This window comes from Triticum aestivum, chromosome 2A, assembly GCF_018294505.1.
Source record: "Triticum aestivum cultivar Chinese Spring chromosome 2A, IWGSC CS RefSeq v2.1, whole genome shotgun sequence".
Lineage (NCBI taxonomy): Eukaryota > Viridiplantae > Streptophyta > Magnoliopsida > Poales > Poaceae > Triticum > Triticum aestivum.
The window spans coordinates 720,273,257-720,284,638 of record NC_057797.1 but is presented as its reverse complement, the minus strand read 5'-3'; the positions used below and the strand labels follow the sequence as shown (position 1 = coordinate 720,284,638).

At 48.6% G+C, this 11,382-nt stretch overlaps 1 protein-coding gene across 1 annotated transcript; it reads right to left on the bottom strand.

Moving 5' to 3' along the window:
• Positions 1-4,909: 4,909 nt before the first annotated feature.
• On the bottom strand, positions 4,910-5,835 carry LOC123186193 (pathogenesis-related protein 1). Its single transcript, XM_044597978.1, has 2 exons — positions 5,552-5,835; positions 4,910-5,440 (listed from the first exon to the last, which is right to left on the bottom strand). Exons 1-2 carry the CDS (start codon positions 5,736-5,738, stop codon positions 5,145-5,147), a joined length of 483 nt encoding a protein of 160 aa, XP_044453913.1. The 5' UTR covers positions 5,739-5,835; the 3' UTR covers positions 4,910-5,144.
• Between the last annotated feature and the right edge of the window lie 5,547 nt (positions 5,836-11,382).

Below are 11,382 nucleotides of genomic sequence, written 5' to 3'. Positions count from 1 at the left end.
GTTTGGGTCGAAATACGTGGCCATGGAATATTTCGGGCTTAAGAGGATGAGTGTGCAATGTGTGTCACTGCACATAACACGGAATGTTAGAAAAAAAAAGAACGATCGAAATCTAAGAAATCATATGTTACGGGGCGGTTAAGGGATGACTTACTCGGGAAAGTAAGCCACAAGGAAGTTATCCTTATCTGGGTTTGCCAGAATGATGCCTTCGAGGTGTGAACTCGCGAATTGGCGGTCCCCAGCGCTGCTCAAGAGCTTGGCACGCATGTAGAAGGGGTCGACTATCACGATGTCCGGGGTCTTGTCTGTAATGATCCGCATCTCCATACTCAGCAAAAACAACCGGACGAAGGTGTAGTGCAGCGGATGAAGGTTAAACATAGCAAAGATGTCATCAAACCGCATGATGATCGTACCCCAACGGCGCCATCCACAAAGCCCTTGCCCTCTGGCACCTTGGCCACGAAAACCGGGTATGCCACATCATTCTCTCTGAGACGCCGCTTCTCCAAAGAAAGAACACTGTCGTGCAGGCTCCGCATAGCACCGGTTGCAGCATTGAGCATATTTGTCGGTAGCATCGCCCTACCCGCCACATGCACTCTCCTCGAGATATCCTTAGGTGAAGGTGGCCCGTCCTGAGCACGGATCATACTCGGTGCCGGCTGGCTCGCATTGGCGCCCTTTTTAGTCTTTCGTTTCCGGCTCTTCTTCTTGATCTGCTGTAATGGGACCGAGTTCTGCTCACAGACCGCCTTCTTGAGCGTGTTGGGGCTGATAATATTTCACACCTCAGCTATCTGAGGCTCGGTGAAGGCGGCAGCTGGAGGCGTCTCCTAAGAACTGAACGCCAGACGACGCCTGTTGCAACTGGGTTTCTCCGCCGTACCAGCTAGATCGCGGTCGTCTTGGTTGGGTTCTTGAGAAGGAGGCCCGCAGAACTCGTCACCGTACCCATGTTTGGCAAAGTACTTATCGACGTTGGTAAATGTACCGTCGTCATCGTCCGGATCCTTGCGTCTTTGGGGTTCGGTTTCACCATCGAACAGATCCTTGCGTTTCCTCCACGGGTCATCGTCGCAAAGCCACCTTCGATGTCCCATGAAGATGGTTTCTGAAGACCCGGGGTCTCTATCTAGCTGGCGATACGTTGTGTCATCCATGCACCTGACGCATCCAAAAAATCCGTGGACCACCTGCCCCGCGAGAGATATCTGTAACCGAGATAGTCGTGCACCGTCGTGAGCAGTGCAGCTCTCATAGGGAAATATTCTTTCTCTGCGGCGTCCCACATATTGGCTGGCATTTTCCATAGCGTGTCTAGCTCCTCTTTCAGCAGCCCCAGATACAGATTGATGTCGTTCCCTGGTTGTTTCGGCCCTTCAATTAGCATACTCATGTGAATGTACTTCCTCTTCATGCACAACCAGGGGGAAGGTTGTACATCCACACAAACACAGGCCAGGTGCTATGTGTGCTTCTGTGGCTGCCAAACGGATTGACTCCATCGGTGCTCGCGCCCAGCACGATGTTCCTTGGATTCTTCCCAAATTCTGGGTGTTCGAAGTTCAACGCTAGCCACTGGCTCCCATCCTTAGGGTGACTCAGCATCTTGTCTTTTTTATTTATCTCCGGATCATTTGCGTCATTTTCTCGCTTCTTCTCCTCCCTATCCGCGTGCCAACGCAGGAGTTTTACTACCTTAGGGTCCGCGAAATACCGCTGCAGACGAGGAGTGATCGGAAAGTACCACACCACTTTTCGAGGAGCTTTCTTCCTCTTCTTATATCGAGTGACGCCGCACACCGGACATATGGTAGACTCCGTGTGCTCATCCCGATAAATGATGCAATTGTTCATGCACACATGGTATTTCATGCGCGGTAAATCCAGAGGACACACGATTTTCTTCGCCTCCTCGAAACTGGTAGGGCACTTGTTCCCCTTGGGAAGACGTTCATGCCAGAATGACATGTTCTCGTCGAAGCATGCGTCGGTCATTTTGTGTTTTACCTTCATCTCCAGAGCATGAGCGTTACTTTCAGGCGGGTATCTTCAGTCCTGCATCCTTCATACAATGGAGTAACCGCGTCTATCTCCAGTTGATCCAGCTTGGCTTTCTCTCGGGCGGCAGCTCTTGCGTTATCCGTCTGCTTGAGAAGCAGCTCTTGAATATGAGGGTCCTGCACCCAGCCCATCGATGGTCCATCGTCGTCTGCTCCGCCGGCATCTTCATCTTCATGATCATGCCCTTCGTCTGCTCCGGCATCTTCCTCATCATCATGTCCGGCATCTTCTACATGATGACTGTGTACAGCATCACCGTCGTGATCATGTCCTGGAGATTCTTTGTCTTCTCGCCCGCCCGAGCCGCGGTGGTTGTCTTGCTGCCCTTCCTCATTTCTTGCCCGGCCCCCATGGACGACTTCATAGTCATTTTCATCACCTTGCCACTGATAGTCATCCATGAAACCACGCAAGAGCAGGTGGTCCCGCACCTGCCCGGAATCCGGGTCCGCAATAAGGCTCTTCAGCTTGCATCTTCGACACGGACATCTTATCTCCATCTCATTCTTTTGAAGCATCTCGGCCTTCGCGGAGCTCAAAAACCTATTCACGATGCCTTCGGTCATCGTGCGGACCATGGTCGCCTGCGGGGTAGAGCAAAACGATATTTTAGAACCAAGAAAAAATTTGGCATGACTTTCCCTAAAAATAGGACCAAAAAGAATGCATAGTGCCAAAATTCTCGCCGAAACGGAAATGAATCAACATTCCGGCAAAATATTGGCAACTATCGCATTTCAAATACCGGTACCTGCAAACACAAATATATATGCAACACCACGAACATACATAGATCTAGCTAGGCCACAAAAAGTGCATGTGCACGTTGTTGGAGCGAGTTAGGGAGAAAAAAAGTAGATCTACAGCATGAAGATAGCTTTCCCCTTACTTACCTATCAAAAAAAGGTAATTTCACCACTTAATTTTGATGAATCTATGGTGCAAATGAGGTGAGGAGAAGGAGGCAGCCGACAAGCTTGGAGAAGGAGGTGGAGGGAATGAAGTGGGGAAAGTAAGTGTGTAGGTGTGGTTGTCCAAAATATCTAGCTGGTCCCAGGTTACTAATGGCGCACCACCCAGCCATGCGCCATTAGTAGCCCAACATACTAATGGCGCACATGTTGGCCGTGCGCCATTAGTAGTTTTGCAATATATATATATATATATATATATATATATATACACACACACACTAATGATGCACCATGGCATAGTGCGCCATTACTAGTGTAAACTAGTAATGGTGCACTGTGCCACAGTGCGCCATTAGTAGTTTTGCAAAAAACAAGAATAAAAAAATACAGTAGTGGCGCACTCTATGGCTGGTGCGCCATTACTAGTTAGAACTAGTAATGGCGCACTTTGCCTGGATGCGCCATTAGTATGTTTGGAAAAATGAAAAAAAATTTGTTACTAGTGGCACACCTTGTGTCTGGTGCGTCATTAGTGTCTTCCACACTAATGGCGCATCGGCACATGGTGCGCCATTAGTATATAGTAGTGGCGCACCACTTCTCTGGTGCGCCATTAGTGTCAATTTTATCTATAGCCCTTTTTCTTGTAGTGACGGTCCAAAGGCCATCAGAGATGGGGCAAACCGGCGATGGCGCTGACGGGAGGAGGAGGAAACCGATCGCCCTGGTTCTTTCCTTGGGGAGGAGGAATGAGTGTGTTTATCTTTAGCGTTATCCTAGCTTTGTCAAATAAGTAGCGATTTTAGTAGTTCCCAATATATTTTGGAACCTCAAAATGGAAACCAACATCATAACAGCAAGCAAAATGACCAAAGTTTGATAGGCAGTTGGGAGGAAGGTATCAAATCGGATGAGGGTCTCTAGGCTAGGAGGAGCGATGAAAAGAACATCCTATTTCAGTAGACAGTAGAAGAGAAACAAATACTAATTTTCCATTAGTGTTGCAAACTTATATATTCCTTGTACCACGATACTTCCTAATCTATCGATGTTCTTTAGTGTGTGTGTGGGTGGTGGTGGGGGCTATCAGAACTTCTGAGTTGGCTCTCTTATTTTCGGCGATATTTTGGGCCCCTGTAAACCTGTTTAGTTTCTCGTATGATATTCCCACCCTTGTGCCCATGGCTCAAACGGAATTTTTTAGTCTGATGGTTAAAAGGAGTCATGGGAGAAATGGACAAAAGATTACGGAGTCTCAAAATAAAAAAATTAAAAGGCAAGTAAGAAGGTTGTGGTAGTTTAAGGACTCCTGATACAATTTGCATTTTATTCATCACACACAAATGTAAGTTCGCTTTGAAAAGGGGATACATGAAGAACGTGGATTTCACTTGCCAACAAGGACCCAATAGATTATAGATGCACTTGTCGAAAAATGGTGCCAAAATAAAACACAATGACATGTCAACTGTCTCTTACAACTTGAAAAGAGAAAACGAAATTATGTTCGACTCCCTCCCCTTCTAAATATAAGGATTTTAGAGATTTTAATTTGAACTACATACATAAGTATACAAACGTATTTTAGAGTTTAGATTCACTCATTTTGCTACTTATGGTATCCATATTAAAATCTCTAAAAGGATTTATATTTAGAAGCAAATGGAGTAGCAAATAAATGTCTTTCTTGGATTCCTATAAACAGACTTTGATGACATGCAAACATTTTTCTTTTTTGCACATAAGAGTGTTTAGTTTTTCTATTTTCGGGAGAATGGTTAGGTATTTCACATACATATAGGATTTGTGTAAGAGGTCGACACATAAACTTCCAAATCCAAAAACTCCCTCCGTTCCGTAATTCTTGTTGTGCTTTTAGGTGAAAACTAAAACTATGACAAGAATTATAAAATTGAGGCAGTATATAAGAGTGTTTAGGTATTTCACATAAGCAAGCACCAATATCATCAAACAACAGAACCCTTTGGTAGTTACAAATACTCAACCTTTTAACTTCTCACGTCCACACTCTGGCGGTGCTCTCGCGCTCGGCGTCACTATTATAGCTTAGAGATTGGAGCAGCTTTATTACATCGGGAAGAAAACACACGGAATTCAAACTAGGGACATCATAATCATGTATGATATCTCGACACAGATTCAGTTGTAGGCGTCGGGGTTGGCGATGAGGTAGGCCTCGGCGGCCTTGAAGATGGCGGTGACGGATTCCTTGGCCTTGGTGATTTCGTCATTCACCTCCACGCCTGGCAGCAGCTTGTACGTCGAGTCCACTTTCACGACGCTCCCGCCGTTGGCCGCCGGCTCCACCTTGATGTGCGACGTTGCGGTCTCGATGGCCGAGCCGATGCCGCCGCCCTCGATGAGGGTTGACTTGCACTCGCACTTCTCCTCGTCCAGGAACTCTAGCCTCTCCTTCATGACGCTAAAGGGCATGGCTGCATGATCAACTGCGTGTTATGCTTTCGCTTGACCATGTATAGATACACGCCGGATTTCTAGACTGAGGTGACACGCATGGGTTGTATGGGATTGTGATGCGTACGTACCTGAGGTAAAGTTGAACTGCCTGACGCTGCCGATGCCGCCTTCGCCGTTGACGGGATGGGCGCTGGCGACGATGTGGGGCGCGAGCTTGGGTGCCAGAGTATGCCAGTCCATGATGCCGGCACGGAACAGGCGCGGTGCCGCGACTGAGGACTCAATCTCGTGGGTCCAGCTGTTGGTGGAGGTCATTGCTGCGGCGATCAACTAGTTAAGACGGGCAGGCGCGAAGGCTATGAGCTCAGTCAGAGCGTTGTGTTGCTAGTGCAAAGTAGTTGCAGTATGTTGCAGCGGCTGCTTGGTTGCCCAGAGCGTGCGCGGCGAGAGCTATAAATAGGTGTCCCGGAGCGCGGGGTTGGTGCCGGATGGGGTCTGGTGAGGTCGCCGGTCGCCGAGTATCCACGAGGGACAGCAGTTCAGACTTAATCATGCAGGCCGGGTTGGCATGGATGGCACCCCTCGTGGCCCTCGTCGTCAACGTTTATTGATTCTGGTGTGCAAAGAATGTGGTCCAGGGAATAAAATACTGTAATGCCAAACGAAAATAATGATGACAGGTGTGGTTGGCATATGGCATGGTTGGTGTCTTGGCGGGAAAAGAAAAGGCCACTCTTTCAGTGGGCTACATGTCTGTACGTAAACTATTCTCGCGTGTTTTATTCAGAGTTTTTAAAACTATTTATTTATTAGGAGTTATTATTTGAGTACACCAGCTGTTATTTTGACCATCCTTGACACAATGTTCTGTGTATTTTCTTTACACCAAATTTCATTGGAATCGACTATCTTTCCGGAAATTCAATTTGGCTCACGGGAGCACATGCTCCCGGGCCCAAAAATAATTTGTCGAATGTGAAAAAAATCAAGACAAATTTTTTATGTGATCTTAGTCACATACAAATGCTACCTGCAGATTTTGAGGCAAAAAGGTTAAGCATTTTGGCATGTGCAAAAAAAAAGACCAAATGTCATCCAAAAATGTGACCCCAAATTTGTTCTTTTCACCGACGAAACATTGCTGCTGCGTTTCACATGAAATTTGTCACATCTTCCAATGCATTGGTGCTTAGGTGAAATGCTAAGTGCATTAACAACCATAGTAACTAATCTTCTCAATACATAGGTGCTGAACTTTTGTATCTAAGCTCCTCTCATTTAATTGCTTAAAACCTAAATTCCTTCACGCATGGGTTGGTAGCCATTTTGCACAGTTTCACACGCTTATCATCGTTTCCTTTCGGGGTCAGCATAATGCTCTTTCTCCTCTTTAAGTGCTAAGGGAGTCCTGGATTAGGGGGTGTTCGGGTAGCCGGACTATACCTTCAGCCGGACTCCAGGACTATGAAGATACAAGATTGAAGACTTCGTCCCGTGTCCGGATGGGACTTTCCTTGGCGTGGAAGGCAAGCTTGGCGATGCGGATATTCAAGATCTCCTACCATTGTAACCGACTCTATGTAACCCTAGCCCTATCCGGTGTCTATATAAACCGGGGGGTTGTAGTCCGTAGGCAATCAACTCCATATACAACAATCATACCATAGGCTAGCTTCTAGGGTTTAGCCTCCTTGATCTCGTGGTAGATCTACTCTTGTACTACCCATATCATCAATATTAATCAAGCAGGACGTAGGGTTTTACCTCCATCAAGAGGGCCCGAACCTGGGTAAAACATCGAGTCCCCTGCCTCCTGTTACCATCCGGCCTAGACGCACAGTTCGGGACCCACTACCCGAGATCCGCCGGTTTTGACACCGACATTGGTGCTTTCATTGAGAGTTCCTCTGTGCCGTCACAATCAGGAAGGATGCCTCCTCCCATCTTTAAAGACGGCGCCGTTGCTAAGGGAGCCTTGGCTGTCGGCCAAACCCTCCGGCTAGGTGGTTTCCTCATGACCGCCTATTTGGCTGTTGCGCCGACGTTGACCTCTCGGGTCATCAAAAGCAACCTACACGTCAGCTCGGAGCTCGTCGAGCAGCTAGATCCAATGGATCTCTCTTCCGTAAATAAGCTCTTGGATCGCATCGCCGCCCTGGGGGTCGCTACGGATTACGACCAGGTTGGGCTTAAACCCGATCTAAGAGAAATTAACTCTCCCCAAGTCACCCACCACGTCGCCGTGGTAGAGACGCAGTGCGGCGACCCTTCATCTATTTTAAGGACTAGCTACGTCCGAATTCCAGACCCCTCCAAGATGGATACCCGCGGAGGGGGAGATGTAACTCAAGACCTGAGCTTAGGATCAGGCAACGGGCCAGATCCACTGGACAACATCCAAGAATCCGAACTTTAGAGTTCGGAAACTCTTCGGCCTCCGAATCTTGGATTGGGTGAGGTTTCAGATTCAACGACACCCGCCCACCCGATCATAAGCGATCTCTCCCAAATCAGGCAGAGGCCCGAGGAAACAGTACATCATTACTGGGCCAGATTCCAAGCAATACCCCATTACGGCGAATATCACGCTTTACTAGGGCGGGAAGCATTCACAATCTTCCAAGCAATACCCCATTACGGGTACATGAAGCTTAAGATGCCCGGGCCGAATGGAATTATCACTCTAGCTATTGATCCGGACATAGCACTCCGCGCCGAAAACAAGACGGCCGCATTAGCCCTTGAGGCGCTATCCGAAGCCTTAGCGGCCGAGGAACTGACTGCGCTGCGCTCCACGGTTAACAGGGATGATGTGATACTCGATAAGAGATCCAAATCCACGTCCTTCAAGCCAGCTGACAAAATAGTCAAATTCCAGGTCCATCCAATGGACCCCAATAAAACAGCTTCCATCGGGGCACGACTGACCCCTGATGCAGATGCCGCACTGCGAGAGTTCCTACGAGAGAACTGGGACATCTTCGCCTGGCACCCTTCAGACATGCCAGGGATCCCACGTAGGCTGGCCGAACACATCTTAAATATCCTAAAAGGATTTAAACCTGTCAAACAAGCCCTTCGGCATTTTTCCGAACCCAAGAGACAGGCTATGGGAGAGGAGCTAGCCAAGCTATTAGAGGCCGGATTCATCAGAGACATAAAACATCTGGACTGGCTAGCAAACCTGGTGATGGTACCAAAGAAGGACAAATCCTGGCGCCTGTGTGTCGATTTTAAAGACCTTAACAAGGCTTGCCCAAAGGATCCCTTCCCCCTCCCCCGTATCGATCAAATTATCGATGCCACCGCAGGACACGATTTGTTGTGTTTCCTCGACGCATACTCCGGTTACCATCAAATCAAGATGGCAGAATCAGACCAAGCTGCAACAACATTCATCACACCATACAGCCCATTCTGCTTCAACACAATGCCTTTCGGGCTGAAAAACGCCGACGCAACATATCAGCGCATGATCTAGACATGTCTGGCAAACCAGATCAGCAAAACAGTGGAGGTGTATGTGGATGATGTGGTCGTCAAATCAAGACATGTTGAATCCCTAGTAAATGACTTGAGGTTTACATTCGATAACCTCCGAAAATATGACATCAAGCTCAACCCAGAAAAATGCGTCTTCGGCGTTCCAGCCGGAAAGCTCTTGGGCTTCATTGTATCCGGTAGAGGAATTGAAGCAAACCCAGCCAAGATCCGAGCTTTGTCACAATTGGATGTCCCAAAGGACCTTAAAAAAATATAAAAATTAACCGGATGCGTGGCGGCTTTAAGCCGCTTCATCTCCCGCTTGGGAGAAAAGGCACTACCCCTTTATCGCCTCCTTCGGCGCACCGAACACTTCGAGTGGACGGATGCCGCCACGGCCAGACTTGATGAAATAAAAGCCATATTGGCAACAAACCCAGTCCTGGCCGCGCCAATCGCAGGCGAACCAATGTTATTGTACATTGCAGCAACACACCAAGTTGTCAGCGCAGTGCTCGTTGTCGAGCGGGAAACGGACGGACACAAATTCCCCCTTCAAAGGCCGGTCTACTATGTGTCCACTGTCCTCACTCCATGCAAATCACGGTACCCGCATTATCAAAAGATTGCATACACGGTATTCATGGCATCCCGGAAGCTACGACACTACTTTCAAGAGTGTTCCATAACAGTATCCTCGGAAGTGCCACTAAACGATATTATCAACAACTGCGATGCAACGGGCCGGATTGCAAAACGGGCCATCGAGCTTCTCCCGTTCAATATAACCTATAAGCCACGGCGAGCTATTAAATCGCAAGTTTTGGCCGACTTTGTGGCAGAATGGACGGAGGCCGAGCTCCCTAAAGAGTACGACACATATTCAAACTGGATTATGCATTTCGACGGCTCCAAAATGTTGGCCGGACTGGGGGCCGACGTCGTCCTGACGTCCCCCACAGGAGACACAGTCCAATATGTGCTCCAGATCATGTACACGGATTCCAACAATGCAGCCAAATATGAGGCCCTCCTACATGGCCTCCGGATAGCAGTATCCATGGGTATCCAGCGCCTAGAGGTACGCGGGGATTCAAACCTCGCGATATCCCAAATAAATGGAGACTTCGACGCCAAGGACCCAAAAATGGCAGCTTACCGCGACGCCGTCCTAAAAATGTCAGCTCGGTTTGAAGTGCTGGAGTTTCACCATATAGCCCGAGAAAACAATCAAGCGGCAGACGTCCTAGCACGCATCGAAGCAAAACGCGATGCAGTCCCCCCAACGTCTTTTTGGAAAGATTGTTCAAGCCATCCGTAGCATGGGAGGGGGAACCCGCAAATAACAGCCCGAACCCAGCCGCACCACTCGACGCCGAACAATCTGACACAATTGGAGGCTCTGCCAACGAAATTACACCTTCAGCCCACGTAATAATGGCGGTTATCGCCCCGTGGACAGAACCATTCCTAGCCTACCTTACTAGGCAGGAACTCCCGGAGGACCAAAACGAGGCCCGCTGCATAGTTCGGCGATCTAAGGCCTACAGAGTCCATGAGGGAGAACTTTATAAGAAAAGCACTACCAGAGTCCTTCAAAGGTGCATCTCCGAAGAGGAAGGGCGGAACCTCCTGGCTGAAATTCATGCCAGACTTGGTGGTCACCACGCTGCTGCTCGGTCCCTTGTTAGCAAGGCTTTCCGTACAGGATTTTACTGGCCGACGGCCCGAGCAGACGCTCAGGACCTAGTCCAACGATGCGCTGGTTGCCAACTTTTTGCCAACCAAAGCCATATGCCACCCACCGCACTCCAAACTATACCCATCACCTGGCCTTTTGCGGTCTGGGGGCTTGACATGGTCGGACCCCTTAAAGGTCGAACCCATAGAAAAAAATACTTACTGGTCATGGTGGATAAGTTCACCAAATGGATAGAAGCCAAGCCTGTTAAAACGGCCGAATCCGGACCTGTGATAGACTTCATATCCGGGGTTGTACACCGTTATGGCGTCCCCCACAGCATCATAACCGAAAACGGTACAAACTTTACCGTCGACGAGGTAAAACTCTGGTGCAAAAACATGGGCATCAAGCTCGATTATGCTTCCGTCTATCACCCACAAACCAACGGCCAGGTCGAACATGCAAATGGTCTTATCATGAGCGGCATTAAACCCAGACTGGTGCGGTCCCTCAAGTAATCTAACACGCACTGGGTAGAGGAGCTCGACTCCGTGCTATGGGGGCTGCGGACCACGCCAAATCGCACCACCGGGTACACACCATTTTTTATGGTGTACGGCGCAGAAGCATTTCTGCCCTGCGACATAATTCATGACTCACCTAGAGTGCACATGTACGAAGAAAGAGAAGCCGAGCTTGATCGGTAGGACAACTTGGACGCCTTGGAGGAGGAGCGCGATGTGGCAAAAGCCCGTTCCACATTTTATCAACAGCAGGCCCGAAGATATCAAA

Bases quoted from the DNA above. Each gene is read 5' to 3' on its own strand.
- LOC123186193 (XM_044597978.1), bottom strand. From the start codon at position 5,738: ATGACCTCCACCAACAGCTGGACCCACGAGATTGAGTCCTCAGTCGCG. The intron at 5,441-5,551 runs GTACGTACGCAT...TTGATCATGCAG, and splicing joins GCAGTTCAACTTTACCTCAG to CCATGCCCTTTAGCGTCATG.